Source organism: Hippopotamus amphibius, chromosome 1, assembly GCF_030028045.1.
Source record: "Hippopotamus amphibius kiboko isolate mHipAmp2 chromosome 1, mHipAmp2.hap2, whole genome shotgun sequence".
Taxonomy (NCBI): Eukaryota; Metazoa; Chordata; class Mammalia; order Artiodactyla; family Hippopotamidae; genus Hippopotamus; species Hippopotamus amphibius.
Window position 1 is genome coordinate 9723462 of NC_080186.1, and position 25960 is coordinate 9749421.

A 25960-nucleotide genomic window follows, 5' to 3' on the forward strand; every position below is an offset into this window, starting at 1 on the left:
GGAAGATTTGCACAGCTCAGTAAAATACTATTTTCCAAATGACCACCATGATGTTACAAAATTACGAATGGGTTAAAGATCTATCCAAAGCACAAGATTAACCAGTGGATTTAAATGTAACAGAGCTCAAAGAGTTCACTGAATAGTTTCAGATGCCACACTGCAACTAATCTTTAAAAACTGCCACTTTTTGAGTTTTGGTATAATAGCAAAGAATATTCACAATTAACTGCAAAGGCTAGTAAAATACTTCTCTTTCTTCTAACTACATACGTTTGTGAGACTGATTTTCTCCTTTAAACACAACAACATATTATAACAGAGTGAAAGTTTGTTGTCACTTATAAATGAGTAAATACTACTAATTCATTAACATATAATATATTTCATTGGGTTGGGCAATTCTGTGGTGTAACTATTCCTGCCATGACTGATTTCAAGCTACCTACGTGACTACAGAATGTAGTGTCAGCTCTCAAGAACTGGTACAATCTGGCTCTAGACTACTAATATAATCCACATTTTAAAAAAGCCCTTTGGGTCCTCTATAGTTTTTAAGAGACTAGAAATTCTGAGAACCACTGCCTTAGAGAAATGGCTATATCTGGCCACCAGGAGACGTGTTCTGTGTCCAAAATTTTGAGGAACCACAGCTACGTGCAACATAGATGATTCTTAAAAACATTAACCATATTGAGGAAAAGAAGTCAGACTCAAATGAATGCATGCTACAGGATTCCATTTATAGACAGTCCACAAACAGGCAATACTAAGCTTTAGTGTTTAGGAATGCATCCCTTGGTGCTAAGCATATACAAAAAATCAAGGAAGAGATTATTACAAAAGTTAGGTTGGAGTGGAAGGAGGCATATGGGAACACTTCTGAGGTGCTGGCAAAGTTTTATTTCTTGATCTATGTGCTGGTTTTGGGGGTTTGTTTACTATAATTCATTTTTTCTGCACATTTATTTTTAATGTAATTTTTCATGTTTGTGTTACACTTTACAAAAGTTTTAAAAAATGGAATTATACAGAACACATAGCTCTCCTGAATTTTGATTGGAAGGGTAACCCATCTTCCTGGCTCAAGCCTTGCCCAAACTATGGTACTTGCCAAACAGAGGTTTACTCTGCTCTATCTTCCATTACCCTTTTCCTGCCACAAGGTTAGTTTCAATAAGGAACAAATAGTTTCCTGGAGTTCCTCTGTTTTTGTTCAAAGGCCATTGGAAAACACTTTCTCTGAATTGCCTGCTTGAAATGGAATGTCTTCATTTGTGGCAAGCAACACTACAGTGTACTGCTTCTTTAACTTAACCATATATTGCAGGCATCTTCTTATGTCAGTATTTTTTAACAGCTACAGGATATTTCGTTATATGATGTGCCACAATTTCCTGAACCAGCCCTCTGTTGATAGACATCTAGGTGGTTCCTGACTTTTCGGCTTAGTGAATAAGCAAGATCATGGCCTTTATCCCATTGGACTGAGCTCTATTGGGATGGGACCCTGGTCTAACCACTGATGCATTGTAGCCCCAACTCAGAGCCCAGGATGTAGCATATACTTGATAGAATGACTGTGGAATGAATGAATGAAGGTGATCCGAATGAACCAAGTTTATTAATTTGACCACAAAGATAGGATTCTTCCTAGAAGCCCCTTAGGCAAAGGGGAAGACAGGTAAGTGAGTAGAGCACATGCAGTATTTTAGACCTGAGTCAGAGTGGATTTAAACCTCAGCTCTCCACATGTGTGACTTGAGGCAGCTACTCAATCTCTCTTTGCTTCAATGTCCTCGTCTGTAAAATGGGTACAGTCATGGCACCTGCTTTGTCCGGCTGCTTTGAAGATTAAACAAGTGAGTACATGTAAATGTCTCAGCATGGGCCTAGCACATCAGCACTTATTAAGTACTAGAATGTGATCATCTCAACTCATTCTAGTTGTAAAAATGCAGCAAGGATGATGCCTCTTATGGGGTGATGACATAGAAACCAGGTCCTGCTTTTGCGGTGATTGTTGGTGGTTTGATTTGCTTTTGTGATGTCAATTTTACTCCTGAAGAATCAGCTGCCCCCTTAAGGAGAGTATTTATACTTAGAGTCTATCACCATGGAGACAGTCAACAGTAGGAAATCCAAGATCAGGTCACCTCTCTCTGGAAGCTGATAGTGGACTCTCAGGGCCCTTTTATTCTGTGAAGTTAGCAGGGTGTCACCTATTACCACTCCTTCTGACTACCGAAAAGAGAAAAAGGCATCCCAAGCTCAGCAACTTCATAACATCTCCCACCCCCGAAACCTTAGACTGTGTTGTCAAAGAAGCTTGGGGCAAATCCTTACCATGCAGTTTCTTACTTCAGTAAGTCCACAGTCATTCTCCACTCCAAGCTGGAAGACTGAGACCAAGTATTCAACCAGAGTGCTCACTGGAAACTGGTTGGAGGAGAGGAGGAAGGTAAGAAAGGAGAAGGTGGACAGAGGGCTCAGAGGGAGACCTGACAGGGAGAGGGAGAAGTGAGGGCATTATTATTTTCAAATCAAGGCTCATAGATGGTTGCATCTTAAGAAGGTGGCATTAGGGACTCTGTGCTATACATAGAGGAATTACATTCAAACAATCATCAAGGTATCTATTATATCTTGAAAACATCATAGCACGGTTGTCAATATGGTTGTGCCTTGCAGTTCCACCTTGATTTGAAGAACATCTGCTCTCGTGGGCTGGCCCTCCCCAGAATGTGTTGCTGGCCAAGGCAAGCTTGACACTCCTTGTGTTGATGTCCAGGGATGAACTGCTGCTCTCTGGCACCTGTTGTACAACCTTGCCCTGCCTGTGCATTTCAGATTTCACTTTCAAAATAGAACACATGGGCTCTTGGTGTTCCCATGTACCTCAAGGGAGATCACAAAACACTTTGCCTGAATTGGCCTACTTAGAACTTCATTCATGGCTATCAAGACTGATCCACTTAAATTTCTGCAGAGACATCTAGACATCCTCATGTCTTCTTGGAAAATAGGCAAGGGAAACAAGTTGAGATAGAATTGGCAGTTTTGGTGTTAGTGTGGGGAAGATTGATTGCACTTGGCTTTGTTTGGGGAGCAGGTGTGTGTAATCCAAGGGCAAGAAGAACTGGCTGTGGGCAAGGCAATACCCCAGGGTTATTATGGGCTGGCCCAACACCTAGAGGAGATTGCATAAAGAGAGCAGAATTGGAGTGATGTCAGAAAGATGGCAGACTGAGAAGCTCCAGGTCCCTTGTTCTCCCACAGAAACACTTAAAAAGTAACTATAGCCTAACTGAAACAACTATATGGGAGCTCTGGAAAACAGTCAAAGGTCTATAGCAAAAAATCGAATGCCCAGTTTAGAAAAAGCCACATTCAAAATAGTAGGAAATTCCATGGTGTTTTTACTTGCCCTTTCCCTATTCCCTCCCAGCACCAGCATGGTGCAGTATTGGGGAAGCAGTGGCCCAGCTCCCAGTTCCCTCCCTGGAACACAGAGGGAGTGGAGCAACACTGTACCCTGTCTGGAAGCTGCTTGAGGGATTGGTTTCTGTTTTTCTTAACTCAGAGCTCAGACAGAAGAAAGTGGATAGTTCATATTTCAGGCTAGGAAGAGCTTGAAAAGCAGCAGTGGTCAGAGTTAGTGAAAGCTGCCAGGGGACTACAAACTTGCAAATGTCTGGGGGCAGGAAACTAAAGGTGGAAGAATGCAACAGAACATCTAAGGCTCTGAGAAGAAGCCAGGGAGAGACTCCTTGGAAAATTAAGGCATTTTAAAGTAACCATGTGCACAGGGGATTTAACACAGATACACACACACACACACACACACACACACACACACACGCCTAAGCAGGATGTATGGTCATGTCCAGAATTGTCATGAAAAGAATGTAAACCTTCATACCTGGCTGATTCCAAGGCTCAGAACATGCCCTGCTACCTAGCTGAGTCTTTCCTTGAGTGGAACCAGTCTGCAAAGACTAGGAGAGATGGCTGTTTTTTCCAAGTGCTCAATGTTCAACAAAAAAATCATAAGGCATACAAAGAAACAGGAAAAGATGGCCCACTCAAAGGAAGAAAATAAAGTGGCAGAAATTGTCCCTGAAGAAACACAGGCAATGCAAGTACCAGAGAAAAACTTAAAAAACTTGTCTTAAATATGCTTAAAGAGCTAAAAGAAAATATGGACAAAGAATTAAAGGAAATCAGGAAATTAATATATAAGCAAAATGAAAATATTAATGAAAGAAATTATAAAAAGGAATCAAACAAAAATGGTGGAATTGAAAAATACAATTACTAAATTGAAAAAATTCACAAGAGACGTTCAACAGTGGATTTGAGCAAGCAGAGGAAAGAATCAGAGAACTTGAAGACAGATCATTTGAAGTTATTGAGTCTAGGGAGCAAAAAGACAAGTAAATGAAGAAAAGTGAACAGAGCCCAAGGACTTGTAGGACATCAAGCTGACCAATATACAGATTATGGGATAAAAGAGAGAGAAAGGGGCAGAGAGATTATTTGGAGAAATAATGGCTGAAAATTTCCCAAACTGGAAGAAAAGATATAGATCTACAAATCCAAGAAGCTCAATGAAGACCAAATAAAATAAATCCCCAAAGAGACCCACAAAGAGACAATTATAATCAAACTGTTGAAAGTCAAAGAAAAAGAGATTCTTTAAAGCAGAAGAGAAAAATGACTCATCACATACAAGGGAGCCCTAATCAGATTATCATTAGATTTCTCAGAAGAAACCTTACAGGTCAGAAGGCAGTGGAGTGATATACTTAAAGGGCTCAAAATAAAAAACAAAAAACAAGCAAAAAAAAAAAAAAAAAAAACCCTACCCCACTATCAACTGAGAATACTTTAGCCAGCAAAACTCTACTTCAAAAATGGAGAAATTAAAATATCCCCAGATAAACAAAAGCTAAGGGAGTTCATTACCACTAGATCTGCCCTAAAAGAAATGCTAATGCGAGTCCTTGAAGTTGAAATGGAGAAGTGCTAGACAGTAACTTGAGGCCATATGAAGATATGAAGAACCCTGATAAAGATAAATACACAGACAAATATAAAAAACATTATTATTGTAATTTTGGTTTGTAATTACACTATTTTCTACATGATTAAAAAACCCAAGTGTATAAAAATAACTATAAATCCATGTTCATAGGTACACAATATATCAGGATGTAATTTGTGACATCAATAACATAAAATGGGAGAGGGTAGAGCTGTAAAGGAGTAGAGTTTTTATTGATGAGTTAAGGCAAGTTAATATCAATTTAAAATAGATTGTTATAAATTTAAGATATTATGTATAATCCCATGATAACTACAAAGAAAATATCTCTAGAATATACACAAGAGGAAATGAGAAAGAAATAAAAATGTGTTGCTATAAGAAATCAAATAAGCACAAAGAAAAGCAGTAATGGAGAAAATGAGGGACAAAAAGCCCTATAAGATAAAAAAGAAAACAAATAACAAAATGGCAAAAGTAGGTAACAGTAATCACTTTAAATGTAAATAGATTAAACACACATCAAAGACATAGATATGCAGAATGGGGCAAAAAACCGGATTTTTTTTTTTCATTTGCCATCTATGAGACTGCTTTTAGATATAAGGACATGTAAAGTTTGAAAATGAAAGGATAGAAAAAGAGATTCCCTGCAAATAGTAACTCAAAGAGAATGGGGTGGCTATACTAATACAACAGAAAATAGACTTTAAGTCAAAAATGTGACAGGAGCCAAAGAAGTGCATGGAATACTGAAAAAAGGGTTATGAAGAAATAGAAAATATGAATAGACCTATAACTAGCAAGGAAATTGAATCACTAATCAAAAATCTCCCCAAAATAAAAGCCCAGGACTAGGTGGCTTCACTGGTGAATTCTACTTAGCATTTAACTACCTTAACATAATAAAGGCCATATGTGAAAAGCCCAGCTAACATTATACTCATGCAAAAGAATGAAGCTGGACCCTTACCTCACACCATATTCAAAAATTAATTCAAAATGGATCAAAGACTGAGGTGTAAGACCTAAAACTATAAAACTCTTAGAAGTAAACATAGGAGAAAAGCCGCATGACACTGAATTTGGCAATGATTTCTTGGCTATGACACCCAAAACATAGGCAACAAGAGAAAAAATAAATTGGACTTCATCAAAATTAAAAGCTTTATGCATCAAAGATCTTTATCAACACAGTGCAAGCAGGATCTTGAAGTGAGATATTTGCGCATTCATGCCTTTAGCAGCGTTATTCACAGGAACTGAAAGGTAGAAGTAGTCCAATGATGAATGAATAGATAAGCAAAATGAAAATATACATATTTTAATGGAAAATACATATTCCAATGGAATATGAGCCTTTACAAGAAAGAAAATTATGACACATGCTATAATGTAGATGAGTCTTGAAGACACTATGCTAAGTGAAATGTCAGTCACCAAGAAACAAATACTGTATGCTTCCTCTTATGTGAGGTATATGGGGTAGTCAAATTCACAGAGACAGAAAGTAGAATGATGGTTGCCAGGGGCTGGGGGAGGGGAGGGGGGAGAATGGGGAGTTGTTGCTTAACGGGGACAGAGTGTCAGTTTGAGATGATGGAAAAGTCCTGGAGACAGATGGTGACTGTGGTTACACAACCATGTGTATGTACTTAATGCCACTTAACTGTACTCTAAAAATAGTTAAAATGGTAAATTTTATTATGCATATTTTACCACAATGAATTAAAAAACATCAGCCGAAACGTGATATAATGGGGGAAAGAAAAAGTAGAGTTGGGAAAAGTGAGAAACAAAGAAGAAAAAGAAAGGGAGGTGTCATCAGGAGGGAGGAGGAGCAGGGAGAGAGAAGAGAGAAAGGGAACAGGTGTGGACCATGAGATGTGGTCAGGTGACACCAAAGCAGCTTTCCCAAGGGGTCTGGGGGGGGTGGGTATCCAGTTCCTGAGCACATTCCTTTTCAAGTACTGAAGGGAGGGGGCACAATTAAGCCTGTGTGGAGCAGGTTCCCCCGGGGTCCATGTTTACCTTTTCTCTGCCCAGCTGCCAACGGTCGGCAGCTGAGGGGATGCAGCAGAAGTTTGAGAAGGGGCATCACAGAAACTGTCTTGAGTATTTGGTCTTTTTCAGTTTACGAAAGCCACAGAGAGAACACCCCAGACCATTTATAGAAAAGAGTACGTCCCCTTCCCAGGCCACAGACCCGACCAGATCTCCAGGTGGTACAGCAAGAGGAGAGTTGAGGTAAGAGGGCTCAGGCCCGACCCTCTCCCAATGCTCAGGAGACTCTGACAGCCAGACTCTTTCTAGGCCTGGTTCCCTCTTGGGAACACAGGAGTAGTCTCATTAACACCCTCCCCAGACAGGGGGCTGCAGGTATCATTCACCCTCATTTACTAGGTGGGCAGATGCCCATCTAATCTCAAGCTGGTAGCGTTCCCCTTGGCTGGTATCTCCACACTTTGCTGGACCATTTCCCCCCACTCCTCTACACTCTTCCAACAGGATGCAGACAAAGGATATGGGAAACAAAGATAAGCGTTGAATTAAGGTGACTGTCGTCAGGAATCACACAAGGTACTCCAAAAGTTAAGTAGTGGTGATGTTTGGACAGACAGTGTTGGTATCACCTATGCCCAAGCGTCCCGCTCTTTTATATGAAAAGTCAAGGACTGTTCAGTGTGCTCTCACTTGTTGGGTGCCTGTTTGTGTGTGTGGTTGTGTTCCAGGCCTCCAGAGCAGGGAGCAGGGCACTGCAACCTCAGAACATGCCTCCCACACCCAAGACCAGGTATCAGAGACATTTATTACATTAGGTGAGAGTGTGGTGGAGGCTCAGAGACCCTGGCCCTTCCAGGAACAGGAGAGAAAGGCTCCTCCTATATCAACCCTTGTGGGTACTGCCCACCAGGCTCAGCCAGGAGAAAACAAGCTTGCAGGTGCTCACCCACTGGGTGCACAGCTCTGCCCTGTCCCTACCATGATCTGCGTGTTCCCCCAAGTTGCTTCTTCTGCCAGCCTGCTGCTCATAGAGGTGATTTCTGTTCCCTCACTCCCACCCCACATAACCCTACCTCTGCCTAAATTCAGGGTAGGGTCAGGTAGGCACAGAATGTGGGAGGGACATCTGTCAGAATGGAGCATTTTAGAGCTGGAAGGGACCCAAGGCATTGTCCAGCTCAGCATCCTCATTTTCAGAAAAAAGGTGCCCAAGGTGGCGAGTGTCTTATCTGAAACTGTGTAGCTTGTTGGTGAGGGACTGAGTGGGCGGCCACTCAGCAAATCAAGAAATCAAGCAGAGTCTCCTCAGATCCCTTTTTACCACCTACCAGAGCTGGCTCTTCATCTTCTGCATTTGGGGATTCACGTCAGGATGAACGGTGCCAGATTTGCAGTTCTGTGCTAGCGTCCCTGGACCACACTGGCATCCCTGGACCATGCTGGCATCTCTGGTTTGTGCTGGCATCTCTGGGTCACGCTGGCATCCTTGGATCATGCTGATGCTTTGGTGCTGCCAACCATTAGCATTAGTGTGCAATGAAGACACAAATTCATTTTAATACAAGGAAGTCAAAATTAGAACCCACAATCCTAACCGTCCCCTAACCATCATTGTACATGAGGCATTTAGCCTAGCTCTCAATACAGCTTGGGTGCCCTTTCTTAAAGACTTTTGTTGCCCCATCACAAACTCTGATGAAGGGATAACCACATATACATAGTCCGGTTAAAATTAAGATACCTCCTCCAACACACACAAAATAGAGTCAAGCAATTGGATATTTGTTCTTAGGGACTCTGTTCAAATAGCCTGCTTGTGTGCTGAGGACCCTGGTTACAGCACCACTTTCACACGGCTCCTTCAGTTCTGTCAGCTCTTCTGTGTGCTTCATCCTGTGCTCCCATACTGGGACGGCCTCCCTTTCCATCTCCCATCCCACGTCTCGCTTCGGCAAATGCTGCATCTGCTCTTCAGATTGACCATGGATGAATGGAGATTTTATCCCTTAGGCAGGTGTATTAACCATTTTTTTTTTTTTTTTGCTGTATTTTATGATACTTTGATATTTTAGGGGCCTTGCTGATCCTGGAAAGGCTGCCCCTCCCAAAGCAAGCTAATTCCTAGGGATAGTAAACAACTTGCCCGGCACCATGCCTTTCAGATGCAAACCAACCAATCCAGAGCCCATTACTCCAATCGCGTCCTTTAATGATAATGCTTTATCAAATGCTTATCTAATGCTAATACTTTATCTAATTGGCATGTCAGGCCAATATTCCCCAGGGCCAGGGACTGACCATGAGGCACCCTGAAATTATTCAAACTGTGCAATCCTGCACTTCTCAAACTTGCCTACTCTGCCTTGCCTATTTCTTTACTGGAAACCACAACGGATGCTCGGGGCCATGCTCTCTCTTCACTCCTTCTGCCTCCCGACTGTCCCTGGTGCTTCCCACATGGCCCTGTGTGAGGTGACATGCCCCCTCCTCTTGGGAATTGTAAATGATAAACTCTTCTTTCAAAGGCAGTTGTCTCTAAGTCTGTCAGCTTACCATACCTGATCAAAACAAAAATCCTGTATACATGGTCAAGGTAGCAGAGCTGTGCCCCAGACCATGAGAAACAGCAAGAAAATCCCTCTTGGCCTCTCTCCTTTCCCTGCTGTGTTGCCTCCTCAGAACTTCCCTTGCTTGATGGGAACCCCTCTGAGTTGCTTTCCCTGACCTTGGACGGGTACTCCGGACACCTGGTGATGTGGATCTTGGGAACCCTGCTTAATGTCTGTGCCCATCCCTCCTCGTCTCCCTCTGGCATTGTGATCTGACTGATTTACGGAGCCACCACTTGAAATATTGGGTGCAGCCAGCGTGTTTAGGCCATAGCAGACACAGACCTCCCTGTGTGCTCCAGACAAGAGGACGAGCATGGAAATCCACATTATCCTCCCCTGTAAATCAGCCTGGTCCCCTAGGATTCCCTTTTAGGGCCAAGAGGATTTTCTTAGGAAAAATACTGATTCAGGCACATGTCCCAGAGTTGGGAGAACACAGCTTTCTTCTCCCTGTAAATAAGCCCCCACCAAAGAAATCATTCCCTGAGTTTCCAGCTGAGGGAGACATAAATCCTTTGTGGGAGAAGGCAATTTATGGAGGTTCTCTGACTCTTGCCGTAGTAACTGATTGAAATAGAAGGTGCAGATGTCAGGCTCTGCATTTAACATCTTTCACTTGCCATGGAAATAGGCACTTGGAAGGATAAGACTTGAGACAAATGGAAGGGGTTAATTTCAGATCACAAAGGCGCACAATGAGGTGGCTCGGACTCTTCCTGTTCAGCTGGGTGTCCTGCCTTTCATTTTAACGTATCCCCCTAGCTCATTCACAGGACCACATAACTTGGCATAGGCTGGGGGCCCCTCATACAGAGAACTGACTGCAGCTGAGCTGGGATGTGTGTTTGAAGGTGAACTGCTTCGGGGTGGCGCAGACAAGTGTGTCTCCTGTTGGTGGCCCCCAGGGCTCAGGCAGCCACACTCCCGTGGGGGCCCCTCTCCATCAGCACCACAGACCTCCGCAGCAGGCAGCTTCTGCCTCCAGCCACAGCCGGGTGGATGCCTTGCTCTGACTGGTAACATGTGCACTGTGTCTGTCCTTCCAGGGGCTCCCATACAAACACCTGATCACCCACCACCAGGAGCCCTTGCACTGCCATCTGATCAGCACGTACGACGACCATTACAATCGGCGTAACTATAACCCAGGCTTGCCCCGGCTCCGCACGTGGAATGGACATAAGTTGCTGTGGCTCCCAGAAAAAGCTGACTTCCCCCTTCTTGGTACTTTTATGATTTGAGATCACCCCCTTTATTGGGCTCTAAGGGATTCATAACTGCACAGGGCTGAGGTGTGCCCGCCTTATGCAGAAGGACCAACGCAAGTGACCATGACTCCAGCAGAGCATTAGAATGAGAAGATAGGGGAGGAATCCTATTTACCCTGCAGGCCACCTGCCCTCTCCCTGTGATGCTGGATGATGTTGCTGTGTAATGAAGCTCTCACCTGCAGCAGCCTGTTTACCTGGAGCACAGGTTGTAGGGAGAAGCATCACTGCACAGTCAGACCAGAGATCCATTTCTTAAATATTGACTATTCCCCAGGTGCCATGCCCTATTGTAGCACCTGGGGACACAGCAGTGACAAATAGGGAGGAATTCCTGCCCTCAGGGAGTTAACACCCCAGTGAAGAGACACAGAGGGCATCATTAATGAGTAAGATAACCTGAGATCCAAGACATGAGATCACGTTGGACAGGGATGTGTGGTACAAAGAAGAGAAAACCGTAACGGAGAAAGTGAGGAGGGTATGTTGATTCTCATTTCGGTGGGATGACAAAGGATGGTCTTTCTGGAGGAGAGAGCTGAGTTGAGAAGAAGGGAGCCATGCAACAGTTGGAGGGAAGAGCATTCCAGGGAGGGCACAGCAAGTGAAAAACCTGCAAGGCAGGGGTAGAGGAGGTCCACGTGGGGGCTCATAGATTACAATAAGGAGGGTGGATATTGTTCTTCCCACGGTAATAAGACTTGGCACAGATTTACCAGGAGAGTGCCTTGATCTGATGTACATTTCAAGCTGCCCCCATCCTCTGCAGCCATCTTTTTGCAGTTCTACCTTTCAACGCAGAGGGGCATAGGGCAGAGAGTGAGCTGCTTGTCACAATGCATTACTTTGCAAGGGTTTCTCTCGAGACCACTCTCACAAGCTCACGCGGCTCCCTTCCCTACTGGGGTGGGACAGTTAATTACCCAGGACCTGACAGAACCGCCCTGAATCAAGTCATGGGGCTGACTTTTCCAAGGCCTCACGCAGTGCCTGGTCCCTCCTGAGTACAAAGGGAGCAGGCCACACCCTGAGGGTCGCAGGAGTTGGCAGAACCAGCACTCTCCTGCAAGCCTCTCTCTCCCCTCTGGGGCACGGCCAGCCCACATCCATGGTATGGCAGCCTGGGGGAACCTCCAGGGTCCAACCATGCATTCTCCTATCCTGTCAACGCTGGCCTCCTCCTCCGAGCCCTGTTCACCCAGACCCTGGTTTGTCTTGCAGCTCCCCCTACAAACTACGGACTCTATGAACAGTTGAAGCAGAGATGGCTCCCACCACCTGAGGTCACCCGGAGGGAGAGCATTTACACATCCGCCTACCCCAGACCACCATCAGGTGCTATGTCTTGGCGGGAGCATGCGATTCCGGTGCCTCCCCCTCGCCTGCAGCCTGTCCCACACTTCTGAGAACTGCCACCCTGTCACAGCACAGGTGGAATCACCTGGAGACCCACCACATCGTCGGAACTGCCAGACAGCAGGTGGCTGCAGATATACCCCGAGTTTCACATCAGGCCCATCTGAAATGCGCTTGGAATCATGGTCTGTGTTTTAATGGTTTCCACCCCTCTTTCAAACGCAAGGTTCCTTTCTTTTCCAGCCCACAAATAAAGCCCTTTGACACAAGGAGTGTCATATGTGTGCAGACGATAGACTTGAATGTCAAGAGAAACTGGAAGGAAACTTAAGTTCCCACATTTCACACAAGGGGAAACTGAGGCCCAGAGAGGTACTATGACTCCAGGTTCTCATATCCTCCAGGAGTAATGTTTGTTGAATGAATGAGTGACAGGAGGAATGGGGAATAGAGGAATGCTGTGGTAGAAGACACAGGTGACAGCTGAGGTGGAGCCAGCTGGCCTCCTCCCACCTCCTGCACCATCCATCCAACCCACAAACATCCACTGAGCCATGTTCAAGCCAGCCTCTGGCCTCAGAGCCTCCAGTCCAGCAGGAAAGGGATGTCGAACCCATACTTATAGGAAAAGGTGGTGTTGGGGGACAGGCTTACAGTAGTGGGGACCTTGGTGGCCAGTGGGTCATAAGGGAGATCACCGGGGGTATGCTGAAGTAAAGGCAGGTATGAGAAAGTAATGGGTGCAGCGAAGGCATGATCTAGGCAGGGAAGCCTTCCCTGAGGAGGGGGCATTTAGGCTGAGACTAGAATGCTGAGAGGTAGGACCCAGGTGTAGGGACAGGGGGAGAGGGAAGACGGGGTGGCTTGGGCTGCAGGAATGGCATGTGTGAGGCTCTGAGCTGGGAAGGAGCTTTGCAGGTTTGTTAAAGGCACAGGAAGATGGTGTGTTAGTTCCTATTGCTGTTGTAACAAACAGCACAAACTCAGTGTCCTGAAGCAACACAAGTGTATCCTCTTACATCTCTGCACGAGAGACGTCCACAGGGGACTCTCAGGGCTGGTTCCCTCTGGAGGCTGTAGGGGAGAATTGTTTCCTTGCCTTTTCCAGCTTCCAGGGGGGACCTGCCTTCCTTGGCTTGCGTCCCCTTCCTCCGTTTCCAGATCCAGCAGTGTGGCATCGTCTTTCCTCTCTGTCTCCCTCTAAGAACCCTGTGATTACATCAGGCCCACTGGATAATCCAGCATCATCCCCCATCTCAAAATCCTTCAGCACAACTGCAAAATTCCTTTCGAATATAAATGATCAGGTTCACATGTTCCAGGGATGAGGATGGGGACATTCCGGGGGAGCCGTGAGTCATCTGCAGCCTGGATGCCAGACAGGAGTCCTCTGCCCTCAGTCAATGTTTCATCAATCATCGCTCAGTCCATCTAGTCCTTCCCAGGCAGTGGAGAAGGTGGAGGGACGATGGCTGGGGGTGGAGGTGCGGCTGAGTGGATCCCAGAGCCCACAGCTGTCCACTCCTGGCCAGTGCTCCATGACCTTCACACACACACACACACACACACACACACACACACACACACACACACACAGTCTAAAAAGTGGCTCTTAACGCTGTAGTGACCAGAAGTACTTGGGCCGGATTACCAAGCATTCAAAAGTCAGACTAAAACATTGCTACCCGGTTAACAGCTGGGCTCCCCCACCCACAGCAGTGGCCTGGTTGGTGGAGGATTTCCCCACCTTCTCTAAAGGAGTGGAAAGGAGGGAGGAATCGAGCCAGAGAGGATCTTTTTCCTGCTTCACATGGACTCTCACAGTGTGGAGGCTCAGCATCCCTGGCAGGTGTGGTGGGGATTTCGGGAGGTGGTTATTAAAACACCAGTGTTGGTCCCACCCTCTGAGTTTCTGGATCAGTAGGTCTGGGCTGGGGCTGATAAGTCACTTTTAGAACAAGTTCTCAGGCGATGCTGTTGCTGCTGGTCTGGGAACCCCACACTGGGACCCACTGCAATCGCTGGGGCTATTCCGCTGCTACTTTGTGCAGATTTTGCAATAACATTCTGCAGAGAACACAACACGGTAAACACCTGAACCTCATGCTCTTTCATGCTTCCTCCTGTAAGAGAGGAGCCAGTATTTTATTACGAGGCTTAAAGTGGGCAGGCCCTGCTGAGTGCTGGGACAGCATAGTGCAGTATTCAAGAGCACTGACAAGCAGAAAGTCCAGTTCCACCACTTACAGGCTGTGTGCCTTGGAAGAAGTTCCTGCCCCTCTCTGAATCTATCTCTCACACTATTGAATGGGTGCCATATAATCTCTAACTCAGATAAAAACACTGAGTGCAGAATCAAGCTTCCATAAATGGCAGGGCTGTTGTTCGACATTCAAAGACTGCAGGCACAATCAAGAAAACAGTCAAGGCTGCAGTGACAACCAGAACCTGAGGCAGAGTCCCACGTGCCAGCCATTCCCTCTGCCAAGATGCGATGCTTTGATTGTGGAATCGAGCACCTTAAAAGCAAACCCTGGGTGCCCTTGCCTGGAATTCAGCCCATTGGCTGGGACAAGCCTGTCTTCTGATGGCCAATGTGACAATTATTTACAGTTGGCTATGTCTTCAGGCTCAGGGTTTCTCTGACTGGTACTAACTCCAGTGAGCAGATGTGAAAGAAAATCAAAATCACATTTCCTGGGCTTTCTAGGTGGTGCAGTGGTTAAGACTCCACCTACCAATGCAGGGCACACGGGTTTGATCCCTGCTCCAGGAAGATCCCACGTGCCGAGGAGCAAATAAGCCCATGCGCCACAACTATTGAGCCTGTGCTTTAAAGCCTGTGAGCCACAACTATTGAGCCCATGTGCTGCAACTACTGAAGCCCATGCGCCTAGAGCCCATGCTCCACAACAAGAGAAGCCACTGCAATGAGGAACCCATGCACCACAATGAAGAGTAGCCTCCCACTCACCGCAACCAAAGAAAGCATGCGCACAGCAAAAAAGACCCAACACAGCCAAAATAAATAAATTAATTAATTTTAAAAAATCACATTTCCCCATTCAGTGATTTTCTGTTTTTTCTTGGGAAATTTATGGGATCTGTTGGTGATTGTAGATGTACAGGTGCTCAGAGAATTCATGCCAGAATTGGAAGGCTAAGCCCTGTTGACCTACAAACTATTTGGGGCTCACTCTGAGGTCTCAGTTCTGACCAGACATTGCATTCATGCCCTGGGTCTCAGATTCTTGGTTTGGGGAAGAAATTATTTCTGAGGTTCCTGTGACACTGTAGGTACCCTGGGTTATTCCTGAATCTGACTTTCATGCTGGGTTTTGTTTTTCCTGGACGTGGACTCCCACAGCCACTGGAGTAGGAGAAGCTTGGATGCATGTGGGTTTCTGAACCCCAAGTCCCCAACTCTCCCCTGGTATTCTGCTCTGCTCCCCCTCCCCCTCCCCACCCATTGCCCACTGAAGTTGTGGGAGAACAGTTTTCTTCTCTCCCTGGTACAAATCCCCAACCTTAGGTGAAATTGCCTGGCCTCTTCCTACATGAGATAGGAGCCCCACATCCCCCAGGGCCAGGAGGGGGGTGAGTGAAGGATTGCAGGTGGGGACCAGGAAGACCTGGAGGACACGGGACCCCACATCAGGGAAGCTGCTTCTAAGTTAATGCTGAGTGATGCCCTTTAGGAAGGTGGATTCAGTGTTGCTACATTTTTCTCTCACTATTTTCCCCCCAAGGAACATTGGAGAGTAAACTGGGATATAAAACTTGATTTTTAACCTCTGGCCACAAATTTTATTTGTTAGAACATTGTCCCAAAAGATATTTGTTGGACATATTTGGCCTTTGGGGTGCCACCTTGTAGCCTCTGATATGAGAAAACTGTTGAGCATGGCACTCTGATCTGACCCACAATGACCCTGATGATCTCAGAAGAGAAAATGCATGCCTTTGCACTTCTGGACCTGAGGCCCACCTTGGGCCTGGCTTTGAAATTACTGGGGCTGGAATCACCCTTACACCCCCACAATCCGGCAATATTAGGTATAAAATATATATTCCATGGGAGGCATTTTCCAATAGGTCTTGAATGAGTATATATACGATTTTATATGAATAGGAGTCTATTGGATGTGCTCTTCTTCATTGGATACTTCTTTTCACTCAATGATGTAATTATCTCAAATCTTACATGGCCCACATTTCCTTATTTTCTTTCTCCATATCTGTTCCTTTCCGACTTATCCCAATGTCAGGAAATCACAGTCAAGCTCTAGGGGGTTCCTGGAAGCCTGTCTTACCCCCCCCCTTTTTTTTTTAAAATAGAATTGTTTTATTTATGTATTTATTTATTTATTGGCTGTGTTGGGTCTTCGTTGCTGCCCGTGGGCTTTCTGTAGTTGCGGAGAGTGGGGGCTACTCTTCATTGCAGTGTGCAGGCTTCTCATTGCGGTGGCTTCTCTTGTTGTGGAGCACAGCTCTAAGCACACGGGCTTCAGTAGTTGTGGCTTGCAGGCTTAGTTGCTCCACAGCATGTGGGATCTTCCTGGACCAGGGCTCGAACCTGTGTCCCCTGCATTGGCAGGCAGATTCTTAACCACTGTGCCACCAGGGAAGCCACTGCCTTACCCTTTTACCTCACATTCACTGTAAGAGCAAAGTGTTGCTGATTCTGCCTCCAGGATGTCCCCAAGGCTGACCCCTGGGCCCCTCAAGTTTAAGCCAGAGTTCCCTGCCAGCAGCAGCAAAGGATCTCCTGCTGGCACCTGCTTCCTTGTTAACCCCCTCAACATGGTCAACAGGCACCAGGGGGCCTGGGAAATAGGCACCAGGTCATGTCACAACCCTACTCACAAACTTGCTGTGGTGCCCTAGCATTCTCCTGCCTGGGTGGTCTTGCCCCACCTCTCCAGCCTCTTCCTCTGGCTGCCTCCTAGTTCAAGGCCATGCTCGTCCTCTCATCTTCCTCAACATCCTGCACAGAAACCAATTCTGGGCACACAGCGCCCCCGGTGGCTGGAGATGCCAGAGTCTCTGGACAACTGGGCAAGGGGTGGGGCCTGGAGGAAGCCAGGTGGGAGGACAGGACATTGGATATGGAAAAGGTCTTGGAAGAAGAAAAGCTGAGGAGAAGACCAAGTGCTTTAGACTTAGAGAGGAAAGTCTGAGTCCCCTCGGGGATGGCCCTGCTTCCTCGGTTATGGCAATAGAGCTGGAACAAGAATGCAGGTGGCCTCAGGATGGGCCTAAAGCTGGACTCCAGAACCTCCCATTAGACATCTGACCATGTCTGTGCAGGAGGAGAAGCTGAACAACCTGGGCTGTGGACCCTGAGTCTCCCCCTTCCTGCAGGCTCCTCTCTTCTGCGGGCAGAGGCCGGGGGGAGGGGCTCCGGAGAGAGAGGAGGCAACAGAGCTACACAGGGGGTCAGCGACACTGACAGGAGTGGGAGATGGGAGTCTAGGGCTGACTCAACCCTGAGGACAACTTTGCAACTTCCCAGCCCTCCCCAAGTTTCTACTCTCCCAAGGTGAAGAATTGCGTCCTGAGAACTCGGGTGGGGAGAGTTTGGAGGTGGCCTCTGTGACTGTGCACAGTGAGAACCAAGGCTGCTGGGGAGGATATTCCAGGTATAGAGACAAGGACTTGTGCTTCTATTCAGAAGTTCAGGGGACATCATTTACTTCCCGAGATCCCCGTGACTTTTGTTGACTTGTATTTATTTATTTATTTATTTATTTATTTATTTATTTATTTATTTATTTAAGGTGGTGCTCCAGGTGGCAGTGTGTGTTCCAAGAGTAAAGCACAATAATGAAAGGACAAGAGATAACAAGTGTTGGGGGAGGTGTGGAGAAAAGGGAAAACTTGCACACTGCTGCTGGGAATGTAAGTTTGTGCAGCCATGGTGGAAATCAGTATGTAGGTTCCTCAAAAAATTAAGACTAGAACTACCATAAGATCCAGCAATTCCAATTCTAGGTATGTATTGAAGGAAACAAAATCATGTTCTGTGTTCTCCCTGCCCAGCATCAGCGACTTTCACCTGCTCCCAAGTTGGTCACACGCTTCCATATCAGTGTTTGCACAGCCCACCCAGTGCCCCAAAACAATCCCCTCAACTGAAAACACTCTTTGTTTCACCAAAATTTATTCAGGCTCCTGAACCTTCTCTTGGGATTGTCTGTGGACGTCCTTGTAAAATGCACTTTTAATAAGAACCCTAAGTCAGTTCAGCAACAATCCCCACCCTGGATATTGGATGACCCCCAAAATCTGATCAAATTTCCTCACTGCCCACCATTGGTATCAGATCACGCTGGGCTGCCTTTAGCAAGAAATCTGTTATATTGGTTCAGCCAGAATCCTTCCCATACCTGATGTCTCCTCCAGGAATTTATCAGCCAGCAAACCCCCTGCTTCTTGGCTGTGAATCCCTAGCTGTAGCTGTTGAATTGCGAATGAAGCCCATTTCCATATTGTGGTATCTTTTCCTCTATTGTCCTAGTTCTGAATAAAATTCCCTTCACATGTAAACCTGTGTCTGCCTCTGATTCTTTTCGGACACAACTCCCTCAGTAGATTACTGCTCAGGCAGGAAGGCTCCTACTGACTGTCTCACAAATTCCCACATATCCGAGAATCCCCAACTTGGAGTCTGGCCATTTTTGCTACTTTCCATATCAGCCCTCAGGGTTTTTTCAGAGAATTAGTTCCAACTTCGCACCTTCAAACAAGGGTCTTTTTGGACCTCCTAGAAACTGCCAAAACGTAGAAGAACCCCCAGCTTAGAGTCGGCAGTTTCCGCATTTCCACTAACACCACGTGAAGCCTCTCAGTCAGTCCTTTCCAACATTTAGGTTGTCGGACAATTCGAGGGGTCCTTCTGATCCTGTCACCTAATTATTCGCTGCACGGAAATGGGCAGATTCCTCCACCTGGCAGAGAACTTGGTTCCCCAACTTAAGAATGGGAAAAGAGCAGTGACGTTTAGATTTTCCCTGAAGGTTATCTGGAGGAGTGAATACAACGTACCCGCACCACGGCTCACCCAGTTCGTGTTCCATAGACAGAGATGTTTATGATTGTCGTTGGTACTAATCTCACTCCACCACACGTCGTTAATACACGGGATTGTTGGCCTGGGAGTTAAAATGTCTATTGAGTAGAAACCACTTTAACTCTATTTTATGCAAAGGCCATGAGTCTTCTGGAATGTAACTCAGAGGGGGAACACCCTTAAAGAACCCTCGACTTGGTGGCCGGTGCTATATAAGAATTGTTTGTGCATCCAATAAATGGGGTGGGAGAGAGGCATGGAAAATTCTTGAAGATGGAGAAAGGGTCTCTCTTTATCTGTGATCTTAAACTTCAAAAGTGTCTCTGTGGGATGCAGCCCAGGTGGGAGTCATCCCTGAATGTGGTAGAACCTTAAACACCAAATAGAACTTCTGAATTTAGTGCAGGAAAGGTGTTGGTATTTATGAAGAGAAAAATAGAATTTTATTTCTGTGTCTGATGGTGACAGCTTGATCAGAATCGGTGTTGAACTCAGATAAGTTTGAGGAAACAGTAATTATCTAAATACAGTTGGAAAGGGGCCAATGGGATTATGGTTTGGCTTCCAAGACCCCAGGAAAATGGCTGGGGTGATTTGCCATCAGAAAAGTGTCCTCGGTGAGAAAAAACCTTAAAGAGAAGCTCTCCTGGTGGCAGCTGTCCATGGATGACAGGGTTATTTGTGAATGACCTATGTTTATTTCTTCCCTGGCTCCCAGTTCCCAGGGAGCCCACAGTGCCCATCCTTAGTGCCTCTCAGTCTTGGAAGTGTCTGATCCCAGGACTCACTCCCCTCCATCACATTCTTAGATTTAGCGTTTTCATGTCATTTGCTGTGCTGAGCCCAACTTTCTGGGAGGAAACACCCTCAAAAGTGACACTGCTTCCTCTGAAACACTCTCTTTTACTTTCTAAATATGACCCAGAGAAATGTCTTTAAATCTTCCTCCTCCCTAAGGGAATAAAATTCTTTATTTTCAATTGTTGCAGTTATTCAGTGGTCCCTTCAGGAATGCCCAGCTCCAAAAAGTGAAGCCCCCACCCTTACTTCTCCTTGTGACCTTGACCTGTCCACCTTCACAGAAGACTTGGCTTAAGGTTGGAAAACCAACCACATCCACAAAAGCTCTTCCCTTGTTGCCTACGAGGCTCGTGATCTCCTATCTTTGCTACCTAACATCCAAGTGACAAGTTGATACAGAAACACATTTATTTTGTTTTCTTTGGGAAGAACACCACTGTCTTTGTGAAGCTGTTTTAATTCAGGGACATTTTGATAACTTTGACATCACCGAAGTTCCCTGATAATGATGCTTTCAGGTTATGTTTCTCTTGTCCAAAGTCAGGAACCAATAATTACTTTCCTGTCTGACCCCCAAGAATATAACTCTGCGTGTTGGTACAATTCAGTCAATGTTTGTGGAGTGAATCCATGAATGGGTCCTTAATTCCCCCTCCATCATTCTGTGTCCCGAATGTATATCTGATTCAATCAAGCAATCTGGAGAAGAATGAAGATCCAATCAGGATCCAGAGGATGGGTGGTCTCTAATCTAATCAGGTATCCCTTTCTGATTGAGTTAGTAGTTGGACAGAGGGGTGATGGGAGTAGAAAGGTGTATAAAAGTCTCAAGCACCGAAGAAGAGATGCAGAATCTTCTGGCTCCAGAGTCACTGGCTGGGTTCTCCACAGGGTCTGAGGTCTGAGTACCCCACCAACCGCATTACAGCAGTAAGTTACCCATCTCAAAATACAATATCGTCTTCTTACTCATGTTAGCTGATCTTGAGGGTGGCATGTAAGTCCAGATGGCAGGGAGAGTTTTAAAAAACACATTTCTCTTCAGATGAACAGATTTCAGGTTTGGTTGTGCCTCTCAGTGTAATTTGCCAAAACCTCAAATATTTTGATTTGTTATTTGGCTTATGTCATTTTTAAATGTCTCTACCAAGCAGATAAATTTTTTTAATCTTTATTTTTATTTATTTGTTTGACTGGGCTGGGTCTTAGTTGCTGCACATGCGATGATCTTCATTGCTGCGTGAGGGATATTTAGTTGTGGCCTGCAGGATCTTTAGGTGCAGCATGCAAACTCTTAGTTGCGGCATGCATGTAGGATCTAGTTCCCTGACCGGGGATTGCACTGACCAGGACCCCTTGCTTTGGGAGCATGGAGTCTTAACCACTGGACCACCAGGGAAGTCCTCCAAGCAGATATTCTTAATAAAAAACACCTGTTTGGAATTTTATTTCTTGAAATTTAGAATATATATTTTGTGGAAAAATAGCATTCATTTTAGGGGTATCTCCTTAATCTTTACCAGCCACGTTAACTGTGGTAACTGAGGATGTAGGCTATGTGGGTCCACAAGACACTCCTCATCCCATAGATTTAGGGCTCTAAGTAATGGTCTGAAAGTCTTCCCCAAATAAAGATTGGAGTCAGCTTTCAGGCTCCTTGGTACCCACTTGCCAGTAGGACATGAATTAACCAAAGCAGTGGATGAAACTGAAAGAGCCAGTGGTTGCCTTTTTCCTCATCAGTATCTGCGAGATGCTTGTTCTGGATCCAGTAGGGAACATGTTGTAGCTTTGCACCCTTGGAGTCCACAGTGTGATTGGGATAACTGAGGCACTTCCACCCCTGCCAGAGCAGTGACCGTGGCCCCGAGTAGGTTCTTCTGAAGGGTTGGGAGACAGTCTGAGGTGTGCTCATGCTTAGCCTGAAATGGGTGTCTTGTTCCCTGGCAGTTTCCACAGGATTCCTTTGGGAGCAGAGTCAGGATGAGTGTCCAGACCCCACCCCGACTGCTGGACCTGGCGGGAACAAGCCTGCTGAGGGACGAGGACTCAGCCGTTTCTGCTCTGGAGTATCTGCCCACGGAGCTCTTCCCACCACTGTTCATGGAGGCCTTCCAAGGGAGACGCATCGAGACCCTGAAGGCCATGGTGCACGCCTGGCCCTTTGTCCGCCTGCCTCTGGGGGGCCTGATAGACATGCCTCATGTGGGGCCCTTACAAGCAGTGCTGGAAGCCCTTGATGTCCTGCTTGCCCAGAAGGTTCGCTCCAGGTGAGTCTGATGCAGGTAGCCTGGTAAAATCCTGGGCATCCCGGAAGAGACAGCTGGAGTGAGGGAAAGTGGATGGCCAAGGGATGGACCAGAGGGTTCTGATGATGCCATTGAGGAAGCTCAGAGGCCTTGGCTCACTATGAGAAACGCCTTCCTTATATATAAGGGTGCCTGAGATGCAGGGGGAATGGAAAGAACATGCCCCATCTCTTTCCAGTGATGCTTAATGGTACTGGTAGTGGAGAACTAGAAATGGAGGAGGGGAAAGGGAGATAGAGGGAAGTTAGGCAGAGAGGGAAGAGGGGGAGTCAGCAGGTGATGACAGGGGTGTGAAATAAAAGCACAGGTGGGCAGTCTGTTGTCAATTCTGAGACAGTGGTTTCATTCTGTGTGGATTTTAATATATCCCCACCAATCTATTCCTCATAGGAGGTGCAAACTGCGGGTGCTGGATCTACGGGATACTGGCCAGAACTTCTGGAGGATGTGGTCTGGAGCCAGCATTCACGGGTGCTCAAGCTCAAGAAGGGCACCAGTGGCTGAGCACACATCAAGGACACAGCAACACTTGGCTCCCTTGAAGGTTTTCATAGACATTTGCCTGAAGAAAAGGACCCTGGACAACTTCCTCACCTACCTCTTCTGGTGGGTGGAGCAGAGAAAAGATTCCATACACCTGTGCTGTAAGAAGCTGAAGATCTTTGCAATGCCCATGGAAAACATTATGAAGGTCCTGAGCATGGTGCAGCTGGACTGTATCCAGGAGGTGCAAGTGAATTGCGTTTGGCACCTGTCCACCCTGGCCACGTTTGCTCCTCTCCTGGGTGAGATGAGTAATTTGCAGAGCCTCATTCTGTCCCCCATTGTTGTGTCTGCCTTTGAGGAGCAGCAGCAGAAGCAGCATGTTGTCCAATTTACCTCTCAGTTCCCGAGGCTGGACCACCTCCAGGATCTCCATCTGGAATCTCCCTCCTTCCTTGAAGGCTGCCTGGACCAGATGCTCAGGTGAGAGTGGAGAGTGTTACTTACCACTGGCCAAGTAGCAGTTTAACACAATAGAATGTCAAGCACACTGTGTCCTTTGCGGCTCTATCCTGAGCTGTGGTATCACTTAACCACTCAGATCAAGGTACAGGAACAAACTGGTCCTGTACCTTGTACAGGTCCTGTACCTGTACATCACAGAACCTCTACCAAGAGAGGTTCTGTGATGGGACACAGTAGTAGAAAGCTATAGATTGTGTGGTTAGATCTAGTGGAAGGTGGGCATGGGTTCTTCCTTAGGAAGAGATACCTACGTCAGATCACTTAGGAAAGTAGGTAAGTGAGGAGGGCATTAAAGAAGGGAAACCACCTCAGACCCGAGCAATTCTAAAGAGAAGCTCTGGGGAATTCCCTGGCGGTCCAGTGGTTAGGACTCTGACCTTTCATGGCTGAGGGCCCAGGTTTAGTCCCTGGTTGGGAAACTACGGTCTCATGCATGGCGAGAGAGAGAGAGAGAGAGAGAGAGAGAGAGAGAGAGAATCTCTGTGCTCACCAGATTTGTGAGCACAATGAGCTTGTCTCGAATTCCCAGTCTCTAAAAGGCTGTCTTTCGTTCCAGATAAGTTAATTAATATTTGAGAAATGCATGATTCTGAGATGATGCTAGAGGAGCAGGAGTCACAGATAAGAAAGAGTGGTAGATACTTTGCAGATGATGCAGGGATGTAAGTGAGACCCTGCAGACTGGAAACCCATGTTGATGACGTGGGATCTTGTGCAGTTTGGTTTTCTATACGTGTTTTCCACCAGCCTCAACTGACCCAGAGATACAGGTGCCTAGGGCTTGAGCGTGGGCTGAAAGAACCCTGAGTTGAAAGCATTTTATGTTTTCTCTCGCAGTATTCAAATTCAGTGATGCCCATACTTGATTGAGACTCAGTGTCGGGCTCTCTGCTGAGCAGGTCCTAGTGTATTTCATTATCTTCATTCATCACTTAAAAGAGGTGAAGTAAATTTCACCCTGCTTGACCCACGAGGAAAGAGAGCTTTCAGGATGCTGCAAAGTTGACCTGTGCTCACAGAGAAGATTGTAGAATTCAGGCTAAAATGAGACTGGTCATTCTGGGTATTGACCTTCTTAAGACACTTAGTAGGACCTTAGCTTTGGGCAAATCACTTGTCTGCCAACTTTAGCTCAGCTGCCACCCTGCTTTCTCAGACCTAATTGCTTCTTTTCTCCCCAGATGCCTGAAGACTCCCTTGGACAACCTCTCAATAACTAACTGTCAGCTTACAGAATCAGACTTGACCCATCTGTCCCAGTGCCCGAACATCTGTCAGCTAAAAGGCCTGGATCTGAGTGGCGTCACACTGACCGACTTTAGTCCTGAGCTCCTCCAAGTTCTCCTGGAGCAAGTTGCAGCCACCCTCCAGGAACTGAACTTAGAGCAGTGTGGGATCGGTGACTTTCAACTTGAGTCCATCCTGCCTGCCCTGAGCCACTGTTTCCAGCTAAGGACCTTCAGCCTGTGTGGGAACCTCCTCTCCAAGACCATCATGGAGAAGCTGCTGAGTCACACCGCTGGGCTGCCCCATTTAAGTGATGAGTTTTATCCTGCCCCCAGGGAGAGTTACAGCCCTCATGGGGCCCTCCACCTGGGCAGACTTGCCCAGCTTCGGGATGGACTAATTGAGATCATGAGGGACTTAGGACGTCCCAGGGCCATCTGGCTTAGCTCCAGTCCATGTCCTCACTGGAGCAATAAGACATTCTATCAAGAGGAGCCCTTTCTATACCTCTGCTATACATCTGGCTAGTTGGGTGCCTCTATCAAAAGCTTTTTTTCTGGGCATTTGGAAACCAAAATTTAGGCAATAGTTGCATCACGAAAGGAAAACAGACCCGTGATTTCAGACATCAGCTCAAAGTGAATAGGAAAAGGAAAGGTGATCCAGTGGGGGTGCAGGATTGCAGGGGAAATGTAGACTAAGGGAGGTGATGGGACTTTCAGGGACAAGTGCTTAATAGCATCCGAAATATGAATCTAAATTTCTGGATGGAAATTTGGGCTGGAGACACACATGTTGGTGTTATCCCTGGCTGGATGATTGAAAGAAATGGTCAGAAATAAAGAGACCTTCAATGTAAATGGACTGGTGCCCTCCATGGTATATTACCCTGTTTCCTGTGTTTTCACCTGAGGAATCTCCAGTTTCTGATGAAATAAAATGCACCAAATTGTCTATGATCTGGAACCCTCCTATTCCCATCAGTTCTCTACTGTGTCTTGAACATCTTCCACCTCTTTACATACGTCTGTGGCTGTTCAGTGGGCTAACACACACAACAAGGGGAAAACACTCAGCAGCCAATGAGGCATTAGAGTGAAGAGCTCTTAGTAGGGTCCTCACTGCTGACTCAGGCCATGACCCTGGACATGAGCAGTCCTCATGGCTCTCCAGGTGGGTCCATTGGTGCCACTTCCTGGCCTTTGTGTGTGCTGGTAGAAGCCTTCACTGCACATGTCAAGACCCCCAGTTCTGGA

At 46.3% G+C, this 25960-nt stretch overlaps 2 protein-coding genes across 2 annotated transcripts; both read left to right on the forward strand.

The window, feature by feature from the left end:
- The first annotated feature begins 1932 nt into the window (after positions 1–1932).
- CFAP107 (cilia and flagella associated protein 107) lies at positions 1933–12558 on the forward strand. Its single transcript, XM_057712412.1, has 4 exons — positions 1933–2461; positions 7181–7294; positions 10710–10887; positions 12153–12558. Exons 1-4 carry the CDS (start codon positions 2348–2350, stop codon positions 12335–12337), a joined length of 591 nt encoding a protein of 196 aa, XP_057568395.1. The 5' UTR covers positions 1933–2347; the 3' UTR covers positions 12338–12558.
- Positions 12559–22140: 9582 nt separating this feature from the next.
- LOC130851415 (PRAME family member 15-like) lies at positions 22141–25232 on the forward strand. Its single transcript, XM_057731741.1, has 3 exons — positions 22141–22430; positions 22860–23435; positions 24659–25232. The coding sequence occupies exons 1-3, from the start codon at positions 22144–22146 to the stop codon at positions 25230–25232; spliced, it is 1437 nt and encodes a 478-aa protein (XP_057587724.1). The 5' UTR covers positions 22141–22143.
- Positions 25233–25960: the final 728 nt, after the last annotated feature.